Genomic DNA, 17,003 nt, shown 5'->3' with positions numbered 1-17,003 from the left:
TGTAGAAATCTCAAAAATGTTTAGTAGTTCTGTGAACAGTTCAGAACAGTGTTCTGATGAACACGCAGTATTCTCATCCACAAGTACCTGATTGAAACTATAGACCATATGGAAATAAAGCAATAGACTGGTTTCTCCACACATCTGTGTAATCACTTGTCAGCTGATTTATGATAATTAATTCTATAGTCTGATTTTTACTCTAATATTGGCGTAGGAGGCTCTAATATTGATGAAGGAGGCTCCTTTTTCCTCTCATATTGAAAAAGGAGACTCATTTTTCCTTTTATATTCTACTTGAAAAGCAAAATTTCCAAAAACCTTGTATATACGTCGACGCGCAATTGAAAAAGGAACATACCTGTCAAATTTTATGAAAATCTATTACCGCGTTTCGCCGTAAATGCGCAACATATAAACATTTAAACATTCAAACATTTAAACATTCAAACATTCAAACATTCAAACATTCAAACATTCAAACATCAAGAGAAATGCCAAACCGTCGACTTGTATCTTAGACCTCACTTCGCTCGGTCAATAATATTTGAGTTGTAGCACTGTTGAACTGGGGCAGCGATGAGTTAGCACAAACAATACAATGATCAGAAAAGAAAAAACAGGTTATTGCCCAAAATGTTTTCAATTTCCTAATATGCGTCAACCTTACATAATGTATCATTACTAGTAGTTTTGTAAACAGTAGATCTCACGCAGTTTTTTCATACAGTATCATAAGTATCTGATGTCACCTGTTTGAAATGTTAGCAAACTCAGTTCACGTTTGAATTTGTATTCCATATGATATAATTCATCCAGTTCTGTGATAATTTTTCCATCTGATGAAAATTAATTCTCGCCAATAAAGAATATTATAATTTCTTCAGTATAATTTAGTTCATTTGATTATTTTTAATCACCTATCAAATTAGTTCTTTTCAAATGTGAGAATATTGATACTGATGGGCATGCATCAATAATACAATGACTGCAAAACAAAATATTCAAATACCTTAAAGATGCATAACTCTTCAAGGTCTTCGATTGAATCTATAGACCTTATAGGAATGGACACGGCTTCTCCAGAAAATCTGTTTAATCCACTTCTTAGCTGATTGATTATGAATAATTCTTTTGTCTGATTATTCCTATCTTCAGAGTAGATGGTATATATATGGTGATATCAGAGTATGGAGGAATTTCTTTTCTTTTCATATTATCCTTAAAATGTAAATTTCAAACAAAAACTCATACATCGACGCGCAGTTGAAAAAGGAATATTCCTGCCAAATCTCATAGAATTCTATCAACGCGTTTGGCCGTAAATGCGTGACATACATACATACAGACAAACAAAAGAAAATCCGAGCTAAAACATGGACCTCAATACGTTTGGTCAATAAAGACTGTGAAAACTATCAACCAGGCTGACGGCTTCGGCTAAGCCTAATAGTTATTTGTATATCTAGAGTGAAAAGTACGACTTTTTCTCCCTGTGGGAAAAAGTTTGAAGCCCGAGGCGAAGCCGAGGGCAGCAATTTTCCTGAGGGAGAAAAAGTATTTTTCGCTCGTGATGTACACAACATTTTTCCTCCATCTACATTTTCTTATAGAAACTGCAAATAAAATCATTCTAATAACTCACGTATTGGTGACAATGATTCCTAACAACATAACCTAAATCTAAAACCTAAAAACCGGTCGTCTGATTGGCACTGCCGATTGTGCTATCTATGGGCAAAAGTTGTAACAATTATATCAGCTGAGCAGCTACCAAAAATGGCTGACTCCAGATCACGCGGTTCAGATTTCAATTGCAGATCGAAAATATTTGTTGGCTGGTATTTTGAATAGAATAAAATATTTTAAAAATTGTATAAATTTTTATCATCTACTAATATTAAGAATATAATAATTATCATACAAACATATATTTCATGAGTTGATCAAATTTCTGGTTGTGGTATTGAATCAGTTGACTCAATGACAGACACCTCTATTATGCTTTCTCATCTGAGCTTAGACCTTCTAACCTATTACAATGTAAGTTTCAAAATAGAGATGCTCCCATGTTATTTAAATGGAGTCACTTTTACTCCCTAGGGAGTTTTTCTGTTTTTTACTACCGAGAGCGAAAAAGTGACACTTTAGTATTAGGTTTCAGGGAGTAAAGTAAGTACTTTAGACAGTAGGTGGAGGAAAATACGTTTTTTTTACTTTGTTGAAAGAGAACATTCTTTATTTTGGATTTATTTTTCAAACGAGGTGTCGTTTTGAATAAGTTTTCATTTTCTATTCTTGAATTATTTGAATTATATTGATATAGGTCTATTCTATTCTACATCAACTAGTGAGTTTCATTGAAAGAACGAATCCAATAAAGTGGTCTGTCAAAGTAATTGAATAACTGCTGTTGAAGTCGATGGATTGCAGGAGTGACTCTCACTCTTACACTTTCCGACTCTTTCACTGTAGCATCAACAATAATAATTGGCTTGGACTTGTTGGGAAATGAAGTGGAGATGCGATGTTGGCTGGGAAGATGAATTGGGAGCTTTTTGTCACTTAGCTGCTGATGCTTCTTGCTTGCTCTTAAATGCCGTCATTTTTCAACCGCTATTTCTTCACCTTACCCGTATTTTCAAGCTCTCAATAGTTGCCCGTCTTCTTCCAATCACTCACTCTCTCTCTCTCTCTCTCTCTCTCTCTGTTGTCTCTCTCATACTTTCACGCTCTCACTCTTTCTCTATATCTTTCGAATCTCTCTTTTTCTCTCTTTTTCCCTCTCTTTCTCTCTTTCTCTTTGTTAGAGAGTTAGTGGGGAGGATATTTTTAATATTCTTTCCGAAGAATGGACATTGGTATGTCCAAAGCTCCGCCAATTTATGTAGATGCATAACAATATAATTATCCATAGTTATTATATTACAAATTACTTTTTCATATCATATACTTTCAATAATTATTTTCTTAGTCTATATTATGTAAATTCATCTATAATTTTGCTGTATTGTAAGCTATTGTATATAAGAGTGTATAAGCCAGTATATATTGTAATCTACATAAATAAAGTACTCAATCATTCAATCAATCAATCTCTTCCCTTTCTTTCCTATCTTAAGATTCTCTGTTCTTTAGTACTGTATATTGTCGATATTACTCAATCAATTATTTCTAAAATTTTAATTCTAATCCCACTCTATAACGTTTGTTCCATTTACAGTATCTAATTTTAATTATCAATGCAATATTGTATTCACCATTACTCACTCTAATTTCATTCATTCATTCATCCCATAATTCTAAGATTCAAATCAACTAGTTTTTAACTTATTAAGTGGAGTTCCTTATTTGAACATTACTTGTTATGGGAGTTATACGGTAATTCCCAACAGCTCTAATGCATCACAACCCGGTCGTGTGTTAATGGGAAGGATATTTCACATCCTTCTTAGAGAATCGACAATGATTTGTTGAAATACCGCTGATTTTTGAAGTTACATCACATTATTATATTATCGTTATTCTAATTGCATTCTATATTTATTCTCATTGATTAATTATTTTAACTTTGTGAAATTCGTTGAATAACTAGCATTATCGTCATTTAATGTAAATTAGTGTATAAGCCAGTAAATATTGTAACATACATAAATAAAGAAGTCTAATCTAATCTCCCTCTATCTTTGGTAAAGAGTTAGTGGGAAGGATACTTGGAATATTCTAACAAAGAATGGACATTAATATGTCCAAAGCTCTGTCAATTCATGTAGATGCATAACAATATTATCTATAGTTATTCCAAGTTGATTTTTCATACCGTTCAATAATCATTTTCTTAGTCTATATTGTGTAAATTCATCTATAATTTTGCTGTATTGTAAGTTATTATATATGAGTGCTCAAGCCAGTATATATTGTAATCAATAGAGTACTCAATCAATCAATCTTTCTCTCTCACCAACTCAGTCTTCTCTTTGTATTCATCTTTAAGTTATCAAGTTTAATTCTAGGCCCCTTTACTTCTCTCTTCTCGTTCTTCTTTCTCTCCTTCTTCTTATTCTTCTTCTTCTCTTCTTCTTCTTCTTCTTCTTCTTCTTCTTCTTCCTCCTCCTCCTCCTCCTCCTCCTCCTCCTCCTTCTCCTCATCCTCCTTCTTCTCCTACTTTTTTCTTCATCTTCTGAATATCTTTTATTCAGGAGTAAGATAGGCAACCCGCCGTACACGGTGTTTCTGTCTAGAATATTTATAATCTTTCTACAGATTTTGCTTGAACTATTTTCTTTTTCTTTTCTGATCTTCTTTTTATTTTTCATTAGTTTTTAATATTTAATTTCTATTTCTATCTTAATTATAATTCAGGTTTCTATTTTTCCTCCATCGATTATTTTTTTGTATTTCAATAATGTTTATTAACGTTGTTTGTATTATTTTATGTACTGTATATATTTCTTTCTCAATTCGATGTAATTAATCTAGTAATTATTCAGCGTTGTATTGGAGGATTGAGTGCAAGAGAGGGCCGGCTGCGCCCTAACTCTGCCCTCCTAGGTAAAAAATTAAGGCAGCTATTCTATTCTAATCTCTCCATTCATCTTCTCTCTATCTCTCCACCTATCCTTATCTCTCTCTCGCCAGCTATATCCTTCTCTCTCTGAATGCTACACTATGAGAGCAAAGTGGAATGATATTTCCGCCAGCTGAAGCACTAGAGTGCCACTCAACGGTTTATTTCCTGAAGCTTTCACAAAATGTTCCCGGCAAATTTGTTTGGCCTGACTTTTGCAGGTATCTTCACTTCTCCGAATCTTGAGTGAATTTGTTCGCTGTGACATTTGTAGGTAATTCCACTTCTCCGAATTTTGAGTGAATTTGTTCTTTGTGACATTAGTTCAAAAAATAGAATTATGTTTTTTGGCAGCCAACAGAGATGCGTGCGCACATCGGCCACCAAAACATCTCCCTGATATATTATTTCTCTTGGCCTTCAAGAGAGATGGTGAATTCGTTCAGACGCCAATAATGTTCTATTGTTTTACTCACAGCTTAAGCTACAGTCACATAATATCCCTTTGCCACCAAGTTTTTATATATGATGAGCATACAAGTATCTGTATATAACTCCATTTGACCCAAAATTGAACATACCTTCCTTGGCTTCTCGATGCTTCTTAGAGTACCTTTTTTGAAATTAATAAAATAATACATAAAAAATCTGGTGTGGCGCACTCGCACTACTTTCTTTGCCGTTATGAAAATTGATCACGTGACGCTAGTGTTCACGCGCATAAGAGTCTACTATTCAAAGATTTGAGCCAGCTGGTGACAGGATAATAACGCTGGAGACAAACGATGTGTGCTATCTCTTCATAGTGAATGATTTAATAGAATCAACAGTTGCCAACAGTTTGCAATTGAATAATCACATTTTCTCGAATTTCGAGCTTATTTTCAATTTTCGGTGAAAATGTTACTGAACATTAATTGTAGAGATTTTCATGCTGAATCTTTTTCACTCGAAATTTTTCGTTTAAATTGTATATGAAGCCTGATAATTGAGAATCTAAAATCAAACTTTGCATAGATGGGACGGAGCTCCTGAAATTTTTACAGATATGGGACTGGTGGCAGTTGATAGAGCTTATCGATGACTATTTTGGGTATGAAATTGATCAAAATCGTTGGAGCCATTTCCGAGAAAATCGCGAAAAACCCTGTTTTTGACAACATTTTCTTCATTTTAGCCGCCATTTTTAATTGCATTTGATCGAAATTGTTTGTGTCGGATCCTTATACTGTAAGGACCTTAAGTTCCAAATTTCAAGTCATTCCGTTAATTGGGACATCAGATATTGTGTACACAGACGCATATTCACTTATACACACACACACACACACACACACACACACACACACACACACACACACACACACACACACACACACACACACACACACACACACACACACACACACACACACACACACACACATACAGACCAATACCCAAAAACCACTTTTTTGGACACAGAAAATGTGAGGGAAATTTTTGCATTTCTCTGGGAATTGGTCACAATTTACTGTGATTAGATAGAACATTTCTGAATGAATGTTATGAGTGTTAATATAATTTATTCTTTCGTAATAAATTTTCTATGCTTTTGTACTCCAGAGCGAAGCTCGGTCCTGATATTATGGTTTTAATATGTTTGAAGAAGAAGAAGAAGAAGAAGAAGAAGAAGAAGAAAGACAAATTGTATCGTAGAGAAATAATAGCATAAGTAGATATTCCATGGAATATCTAGTTTATGTCGCAACTTTTACTGTTATCTCAAGCCCATACTTAATCTAATTCTTTCCCGTGAAGCTGTGTGACACTGGTAGTCTCTCATATTGTGCCGTTCATACACTCTCACCCCAACAAAAAAGTGAAATTCGACAATAATCGACAGTAATCGGCTTGAGATAACAGTAAAAGTTGCGACATAAACGCCCTATCCCATGGGATATCTACTTACGCTATTGTTTCTCTATGGTAGTATTTACCAAGGTCTGTATGTATGATAGCAACAGAGTGTATGGCGGGTTGCCTACCATACTCCTGAAACATGAGATCTGCTTAAAGTGAGGTCCACGTTATAATGGCAGTATTTGATTAACATGGTGTTGTTATCCTTGTCAATCATTCAACAAAGCAGATAGCGCTATCCTTCTCTAGCTCCGCAATGTTGCCAGATCGGTTTTAAAAATGTAAAAATAATAATTTATAGAACCTTTAACCTCACTTATGAAAATTTATAATTTTTAATCATTGACAAAAATATTCTCTTGACTAATAAAGCCCCGCACACACACAAACACACACACACATACACACACATCGATTTTTGTTCGTACGATATTTTGCCCTCCTTATAAATTCTATTGAATTTAGTTCATGACACTCATGTTACTTATTGAGCGGCCATTTTATGGGGTCTTTATGGTGGTACATTTGAAAATCCAATCTAATTCAATTTGCTCGTAACAAAATTGTGCATTTTAAAAACAATATTCTAGTTCAGATAATATGTGAATTCAGGTTTTCAATTTTTTTTATAATAAAATTTCAATAATAAATGCTTCAATTTTCCATTTATCTATTATTGAAAATTATTGTTCTTATCTTGTCTCAAGGATTATGATTCAAAAGGCATTGGGACAAGACAGAAATAAGCGAGGCCAATTTCAAAAAGAGTTTCAAAGTCCCGATCAATTAAATCTAAAAATCAACAATTCAGTTCCTAGTTGGAATCTAAATATTATTATATTCTGTCGGAACAATTTATTTTACAATTCTAAGCCAAGCAATATCACTTTAACAATATTACAAAATAACACATCATGTTGTTCAATCCACAATGATAACACCTGATAAATTTGAAAATTGGTGAACTAGGACCCCATAAAATGGCGATTTTGCAATGCATCACGGGATTGTGTCATGACCTGTATTTATAGACCTTGGCTGATATCAGATTGTTTTAGATGGGGCGTTCACAATCCAGAGTTATTATAAATAGCACTTTAACTGGCTAAAACAACATTGTCAATACCCCTTTTGTTTGCAGATACATAATATCGTCGGAATCAGGCAACGTGTTGGTGTGGAACCGACTGACAGAGCAGGTGATCAGCAAGCAAGAACAGCCAGGCATCAAACAGCTGACTTTCCTCGAGGAGTCTGGGTCGAAGATTTTCGCCATTTCAAGGCCATCGGGCGCTGAAGGACAGTCCAAGGTCACTGCTACCGGCATTGCTCGCACTATTCCAGGTCAGAAATTCTAGAATCTATAGTGGAAGTCTGGTGTGGTACACTCACACAACTTTCCTTGCTCATTGATCTATAAGCCTCATTCTTAAAAGAGGATAATTTCGGGGAATAACATTATGCCGATTGGCGGCTAAATAATTGAAACTATGATTATACTATTGTTATTGTTTTCAGAGTACATTTTCCTATTTTTTAATTATAAAATTTGAGGATTTTTTAAAAGTTGTCGCAACAGCTGTAATACAAATAAACTATCGACATGTGTTCTTTTGAATAAACTGCTCTACCCACCTACCTCAAGCACGAGAAGGTTACAAAGTAAATTTCTCAAGGATGGGGGGGACCCCCCATTGGTTTCCCAGAAAGGAGACTCATGCCAGCTGATAGAGCTGAGTAATAACTATACAGGGTATAAATTTGAAAAAAATCGGTCAAGTTATTTTTGAGAAAATCGTGAAAAACATGGTTTTTTTAGTAATTATCCGCCATTTTTCTCAAGAATATTACGGAGCTCCTGCAATTTTCCCAGAAATGAGACTCATGTCAGTTGCTAGGGCTTATAAATCCGCTATTCATGGTATAAATTTGAAGAAAATTGTTAGAGCCGTTTTCGAGAAAAACGTGAAAAACATGTTTTTTTAGAAATTATCCGCCATTTTTTTCGCCATATTGAATTGAATTCTATTGAATTTCTTATTGTCGGATCCTCATGGTATAAGGACCTTAAGTTTAAAATTTCAAGTCAATCGGTTGATTAGGAATGGAGTTATCGTGTTCACACACCACACACACACACCACCACACACACACACACACCACACACACACACACACACACCACACACACACACACACACACACACACACACACACACACACACACACAACACACACACACATACACACACACACAGACCAACACCCAAAAATCATGTTTTTGGACTCTGGGGGACTTGAAACGTATAGAAAACTTGAAATTGGGGTACCTTAATTTTTTTTTTGGAAAGCAATACTTTCCTTACCTATGGTAATAGGGCAAGGAAAGTAAAAACTATGGTAGAAACTATAAGATTTGAGGTTGTTTGGCTATGTAATAGGATGTATGCCTTCTACAGTCTACAGTGTATAGTTGAAATTGTAGTATTAGGAGCCTGTTTCCGAGCTCGGGATTCAGCTAAAGCTGGATTTTCGTTTGTGCGTGAATGTCGTGGTCGACCACGACAGGGTGAGGATCGCAGATTGGGTAGATTCCAATGTGTCTGGATAACCCAAAAGATTATGTTTTAATGGGGGAGGTTGAGTTTATACTTTTTTATACTGTTAATTTGCAATATGTTGATATTATTAGAAATGTTTCGATTCTTGAATAATAAGCACAACTACTAATGAAAATTTATTTGATCAGCTGTTTAAGCATACTTGAAATTCGGACAATATGAATGTCAACAATGCTTGTCGTCGTCGACTGCAGAAATTTACGCACAAACGAAAATGCACCTCTAGTTCTAGACTTTAAGGACCGGTTTCCGAGCTCGGGATTTAGCTAAGTTCTAGACTTTAACTGGCTTTAAACTCTGGAGTCAGAAAATTGGCTTTCCGAGTCAGGGCGTTAACGTAGTTGAGGACCCTGGAGTTTAGAGATCACGTTAGACCCTGGAGTTTATAATTTCGCTTTCTGAGTGAAGGGCTTATAAGTCCAGGACTTGAATTAGATTCTCGCCTCTTTCCGAGTCGAGGATTTATCAAGAATCGTTAAGTCCAGAACTTGAAACAGCGTAATCTTAAACCCTCGACTGGGGTAGGGTTTAAATTTAAGTTCTAGACTTAACTGAGCAAACACAATTCAGTTATTGTTTTGGAGTAGATGAAAAGCCAAATAGATGTCATGGAATACCCAAATTATCTGGATTAGTCCATCTAAATTCACAATTTATAGTTTGCAAGTTTATTTTGCAATAAAATTGTTTCGGAATATGCGTAAAAAACTAACCTTATTTAACGATGAATGTGACATAACCTAAAATTGTTCAAGAAAAGTAATACAAGGATTGCCTTGGAATTTATCTTCCAATCTGAATGTTATTAATCAATGTCATATTCAACATATTAATAATAATATAACAATAATAAATTATTATTCCAGTTTTTTTTTTCAAAACAAATACGTTTTCAAACTCAATAGCCCAATGAAATTTTTATTCTAAAATCACTGGTTAGGATCAATGATCGATAATAGCATAACGTAAAATGAAATGTTTATTCATTCACCTTTCAAAGATTTTGCTTTGAATAGGCCTACAAAGAAATCGAAACGTATTTTTACAAAATAGTTTGGAGAGCATGCTCATTTGAATCATCCCGCTGCAATCAGCTGTTTCCGATTTGTTATAATGCTAACAATACAACAGCAAAATATTGTGAATTTCCCTCATGTTTACTGCGTTAAAGTTCTGGACTCAAATAAGTCGAGGACTTAATAGACCCCGGAGTTTAGATGATAAAATCGTGACTCAGAAAGTCAATTTAGACCTGAGAGCTTATTTGAGTGGACCTGTAAGTCGAGAACTTATAGATCCTGAGCTCGGAAACCGGCCCTGAATAGTCAGAAAATTCGCTCTCGGAATCGGGGCGTAGTCGCAGTTTATAATTATGATAATCTTTATTATTTTTTTTATTTCCTTGATTGGAAACATTTTTCCTTCACGAAATGCAACATTCCTGAATAATCCAAAATAGCTGAAACTTCACAGTATTTTCTCTTCATTTTATTTTGTGTTCAATTTTCTAGTTCTTGTAAATTTAATTTGAACGTGGTCTATGACTACGCCCCGTTTCGGTAAGCCAATTTTTTGACTCCAGCTGTTTGAAGTCTGGAACTTGGCTAAATCCTGAGATCGGAATCCGGCCCTGTTATCTATAACTGTTAACTCTATTCCATCCGTCAAGAGAATATATATTTCAATGATGAAATAATGATTTTTTATTATAATAATGTTTTTAATTAAGATTGAATATTTTGTCAATTGAATATACAGGATTGTGCATAGGGAGCACATGTTTTTCGAACAGCCAGTACTCGTCAACGGGAGAGGGTATTGCCCTGGAACGAATGTTGGCAGACGACCCATACTATGCCATTTCAGTTGCTATGAGCGTTGGAACGTACAACATCGTGTGTTCGCTGTTAAGCAGTTTTTTTTTAGAAACAATGAATCTGTAGTCATACTGCAACGCTTTTTCGTCAATATTTTAGAGTTGGCGTCGAGGTGCAATGCCCGATCGAAATACTGTACTCCGATGGGTTGCAGCGTTTAGTAGTACTAGTTCTCTGATGAAAAAGAAACCACCTGGTTTTTCCTGTTCAGTTCGTACTTCTGAAAATGTAGATCGAGTCAGTGTCGTCGAGTCGATAGTCTAGGACTAGTGACAACTGCCGTTCTGACACGGTCTACACTTTCCGGGGAACGGGGAAGACCAGGTGGTTTCTTTTTCATCACAGAACTAGTACTCCTAAACGCTGCAGCCCATCGGAGTACAGTATTTCGATCGGGCATTGCACCTCGACCCACAACTCTAAAATATCGACGGAAAAGCGTTGCACTGTGACTACAGATTCATTGTTTCTGAAAAAAAAAACTGCTTAACAGCGAACACTCGATGTTGTACGTTCCAACGCTCATAGCCACTGAAATGGCATAGTATGGGTCGTCTGCCAACATTCGTTCCAGGGCAATACCCTCTCCCGTTGACGAGTACTGGCTGTTCGAAAAACATGCGCTTCCTCTGCACAACCCTGTATCTATACATTAAAAAAAATATCTGGCAACGTTGTCGACCTAGAAAAGGACAGCACTACCTGCCTTGTGGAATGATAGACAAGGATAGCAATACCAATACTAATCATAAATACAGCCATTATAACGTGGACCTGACTTTTGTGTTTGCAGACGGTAACAAGCTGTTCTCGTTCGACTACCCTGTGAGGGCAGCAGCCGGCCTGGGCTTCAAGGAGGCAGTGGTGACCGCCGATGGTGCCAGCATAGTGGTGCTGGCGGCCGACAAGGGACACCGCGAAGCTGTGCATGTGTTCAGTGCCAAGAATGGTGCACTCCTGTCCAAGATACCCATCAAGATACCTGGTGTCAAGGTGAGCTTAGTGGCAATTAAATTAAGAATACGTCAGGTATACGTGGGGTGTTTTCGAACTCCCTATACATACTCTAGGGCATTGTTTCTGGGTAAAAATCTCGCTTTTTCTATATTTTTTTACCAAATAATGGTTGAACACTGATTGAAACTCTGTTCGATCATTTATAACAACTAGACAAAGCTAGAAAAAAATTATGATAATTTTTCAAATTCATAATACTAAATGGTGGCCATTAAAATTTTTTTTTTAAATAACTCAGAAAGCGTTGGTTTTAGAAAAACTTTACAGGAATAACTTTTTTCAGTAAACTTAATAACCTATCGATTGGTATCTTATTTTGTTAGATCGGAACAATATTAACTGAGATATGGCAGCTTTAGTGATAGGTGGCCACTGGAAGTATGTTGCAGTGCAAATCAAGGCATGCTAATAGATTCGCCTCAATGATGCAACAATCTCTATTTTCATTGCATGTTAATTGTAAGCGATTTTAGGTCATTTCAAACAATAAAATAACGTTAGGCTACATAAACCTCTAAAGGTGGATCACCAACCACTAAAGCTGCCATATCTCATTCAATATTGTCCAATTTGGAACCAATCGATAGGCAATCAAATTCACTAAAAAAAGTAATTCTTGTAAAGTTTTTCTAAAACCAACGGTTTCTGAGTTATTTGAGAAACAACATTTTAAATGGCCGCCTTTTTTTATGAATTTGAAAAATTATCATTTTTTTTTCTAGCTCTGTCTATTGTTAATGATCGTGCGAAGTTATAATTTCGTATGTTCAACCATTATTTGGAAAAAATTGAGTAAAAAAAAGCAAAATGGCCGCTGTGCGAGTAACTGAATATTTCCGGACAATTCAAATATGATATTTGGATTTATTCTTCACCCAGAATCAACGCCCTAGCGTTCGTAAACAGTTTGTAGATATTTTTGATCTATACAGAGTTCTCTGAAAAAAGGTGCCCATAAGTCAGGGTGTGATTCCTCAAAAAAAAAAATATAAAAAAGTTCTAATAGGTCCGAAAATGCTGGGTTACCAAGTTATACAGAGTGAAAGATATCTTCAGAATTCCAGTTCCCCTGCAGAAACGAAGCCCTACGGGTATTATTGTTGGCTGTTAATAATTGAGATGTAAAATTCAGCGTACTCCAAGTAAAATGAACTAAAAGATTGAATAAAACCGTTTCCAGACCTGTAGCCACCGTAGTTTTTAAGATATGTGACGAAATACGCGAAACTTGGTCCCAAAAAATAAGTTTCTCCAAGGTTACAAGCAGATTTACTATGTTAAAAGTACAATAAACACAAAATATTCCTCCATAAAACTTGTAGAAAATGTTATTTCGAAGAGAAAGATGTAAAATAAGTCTATAATAGACAAACGCAACCTTCAAAAAATAATCCTTGATAATTCTATAGTCTGATTTTTACGGTAATATTGGCGTATGTAGGAGGCTCCTTTTTTCTTTCATATTATCCTTGAAATGCAAAATTTCCAAAAACCTTGTATATACGTCGACGCGCAATATTCAAAAAGGAACATACCTGTCAAATTTCATGAAAAATCTATTACCGCGTTTCCACGTAAATGCGCAACATATAAAAATTTAAACAAAGAGAGATGCCATACCGTATATTATTACCGTTAATAGATTATTTGTAGAAAGCTTGACAAAGTTTATTCATTTTTCATGCGTTTTGTATGTGATTGGGAGAGAAATAGTACAAGGTATTAGCTTTTCTCTTCCGATCTGTGCTCCATTGTAAAAAGAATAAATAAAGAATAATACAGGCAATGCCTTCTATAGACTGTAGCTGATACAGGTTTATTGGTGTAATATTAACGGTTCATTCTCGTTTAAAATAATCAATTTTTATTTTATTTAGCAAGAAATTATAGTTTTCAATAATTCCATAATGAATTTTAGTTAAGATCTATAGTGAGGTTGAAGTTATAATGGCAGTGTTTGATTAGCAATGGTATTGCTATCCTTGTCTATCATTCAACAAAATGGATAGAGCTATCTCTTTGTCGCTTTGGTCTGTTGCCAGATCGTCTTCTAACAATATAGAATTTATAATTAACTAACAGAATATTCCATCTTAATTATGAAAATCCATTATGAAATAATTTAGAAATATAATTTCTTGTTCAATGAAATATAATTGATTTTTTGAAACGAGAATGAACTGTTAATATTATATCAATAGACCTGTATCAGCTACCGTCTATAGAAGGCATTGACAAGATAGAGGATGGCCACGTTGTTCTCCTACCTTTCTCCACTACCATTATAACGTGGACCTCTCTATAACTAAATTATTTATTAATAATATAAATATATTTTTATTATACTTTTTCTATTCTATTATACTATTTAAAAATATAATACTTTTTCAGGAAGTCTCGTTCCTGGTAGCCATGCCGAACCGCGGTAATCATGTGGCTATGGTCGACCTTGAGAAGTCCACCATTTTGGATTTGAAAACGAAACGGCCGGCAAGGGCGATTCCACGATGGGGTGGTATTTGCACCAGAGATGGAAAGTACGGCCTCTATGCCCCTTCCAGGTAGGGGATTCAAAATTCTCTCATTAAAAATCTTTCCACTTTTCATCTTCATGGTCACATTCATAATAATTGAATTGTAAAAATATTTGTAAATATGTCAGTGTTGTGAATGAATTTCAATTTCAATCAATTTTCATTTCACTTCTCTTAATGAGAATAATGATTATTCATGATTTAATGATTATTATTGAGAATAATGATTATCCTATTTAAAAATTTAGGTCGTCTTCTAAAATAAAATAATCGACAATAAAATATTATTGATTAATTTAAACAAGAATGTACAGTTATGTTACATTTTTTCAATTAGCTTATATTTGCTATAATAATCTAAATTTGAAATTCTTTGTTTTATTCTGATTCATAGTCTTAGATTGAAGATTTGGTGTTGAAATTGAAGTGAACATAACCTACATAATATTTGGACGATTTGTGACGAAATCAGGAAATTGAGAGAAGTTTTGGGCAATAGCCTGTTTTTTCTTTTCCGACTATTGTATTGTTCGCTCTATCTAATAAATAAATAAATAATAAATGAATAATTATAGTTTGGTCCAGGTTATAATTCCAGTATTTGATTAGCAATGATATTTCTATCCTTGTCTATCATTCGACAAAGCAGATAGCGCTATTTTTTTCTAGCTGCGCAATGTTACCAGATCGGTTTTCAACAAATAAAAAATAATAATTAATAGAACCTTTAACTTCACTTATAGAAACGTATTATTTAGGCTAATCATTGACAAAAATATTTTTCTTGACGAATAAAATTCAATTGATTATTTAAAACAAGAATGAACAGTTGAATTTCGCTTACCGGTATGAGCTATCCACCATAGAAGGCAGTTGAAAGGCAGAGAATCGGCAACGTTGCTCTTCTATCCCTCTCCACTGTCATCATAACATGGATCTCACCATATAGAAGTACTTGGCTCAGTATTTTTTCACTCCTCTGAACGGTAACTTTTCCCATTCAACTATTTTGTTTCTGTTTTTAATTACATTGATTAATTTGTTGATTGATTGGTTGAATCGTTCGATTGGATCGTTTGATTGATTGATTCATTGATCGATAGATTGATTATTTTTAGAAGAGGACAAAATTTGATGGGATTGAAGAATGTTGTAACAGTTTGAACATCCTGATTGATTGATTGTTTCTAGGGGAGGACTTGAGTTGGTGGAGTTGAAGAAAGGTGCCACAGTGAAGACATTCATCCCGAAAGTGGCGGAAGGAGTCTTCACAGTGATCTGCATGTTTAACAAGACTGACGAATATGTTCTCTACTACCACAGCGGCAAGAAAACACTGCGAGTGTTCAGGTGAGTTTAATCTAAGACAAATATTACAAGGAGTAACCGTATCTTTTCCCAGTAGTTTCACCAAATATGAATGAAAATGAAAATAGAAATACACCTTATCAGGCGGAGTTGTGTCTTCAAAATATTTTTATCTATTCGATAATGAAAATACTCCTTATTAGGCGGAATCTATACTATCTAATAAAGCTTTATTATTATATAGTCAACGCTAAAAAAACAAGCTCCATCACCAGGAATACTATAAATTCTATGAGGGCCATTATATGTTACATTCTATGTAAGCCAATAATTTTGAGTAATTCAATTACTTCTATACTGTTAAAAATCAATACGTATGAAATTAATCAGCTACAGAGTAAAATACCTTGACTGCAGAGTCCCCGACTACTACAATAAGAGTAACCATTTGGATCAAATATAAGGAATTACTCACATCTCTCATCAACTCGTATTTTTTATTCATAAACATTATATAGAATTAATATTGAATGAACTCACGGCTAGTACTCAAGTTTGTCTTTTTCTGGCCGTGCTAATAAATACAGGAGAGAAAGAATAGTATGGTGGCATTTCTTCAAAGAACCCAAATTCCTGCTGCACTATTTTTGCTACATTATTATGTCACCTCAAATACTCTCTTGGTGCCAGCATTGAGCAGTATTTCATGAGCACATGGTAGCCGAGTCAGTTCGACCGTGGAATATCACTCTGTGGGACCCAGGTTCAAATTTCGTTCCTACCAATTTTTTTTTGCAGATGGATACTAATTGTTTTATCTTATTCTAATATTAATATATCATTATAAAATAAAATATTATGATTAGACAGAATAATTGAATTGAATCATATTATAATTATTAAATTTATTCATCAAATTAATTGGATAAAATATTCAAAAAAATCTTTATTGTATTGGAGTCCAATAGTGCAGTTGTAGAAAAAAATTGTATCTGAAGGTATAGAGGTAAATTTGTATGTAAATGTAAAAGGTATTTTTTTTTCTTTTTGTGTAGTTGAGAAGTTGATATTGTAGTAATTATTCATATTAAATGGAAAAGACTAAGAAATTGTCAAAAAACCACAGATTTATTGATACTTAGAAAGACCGGTTTCGGTGATTACACCATTGTCAATCT

At 34.5% G+C, this 17,003-nt stretch overlaps 1 protein-coding gene across 1 annotated transcript in view; it reads left to right on the top strand.

Moving 5' to 3' along the window:
- LOC111054278 (NACHT and WD repeat domain-containing protein 2) overlaps nt 1-17,003 on the top strand; it is a 129,580-nt gene that overhangs the window by 102,817 nt on the left and 9,760 nt on the right. Inside the window, exons 23-26 of the mRNA XM_039419720.1 lie at nt 7,611-7,813; nt 11,760-11,959; nt 14,375-14,544; nt 15,709-15,867. Of these exons, the coding sequence (XP_039275654.1) occupies nt 7,611-7,813; nt 11,760-11,959; nt 14,375-14,544; nt 15,709-15,867 (732 nt within the window). The remainder of the gene's footprint in view (nt 1-7,610; nt 7,814-11,759; nt 11,960-14,374; nt 14,545-15,708; nt 15,868-17,003) is intronic.

This window comes from Nilaparvata lugens, chromosome 1 (genome assembly GCF_014356525.2).
Source record: "Nilaparvata lugens isolate BPH chromosome 1, ASM1435652v1, whole genome shotgun sequence".
Lineage (NCBI taxonomy): Eukaryota > Metazoa > Arthropoda > Insecta > Hemiptera > Delphacidae > Nilaparvata > Nilaparvata lugens.
The sequence above is the reverse complement of the archived record's forward strand: the minus strand, read 5'-3'. Positions and strand labels throughout refer to the sequence as shown.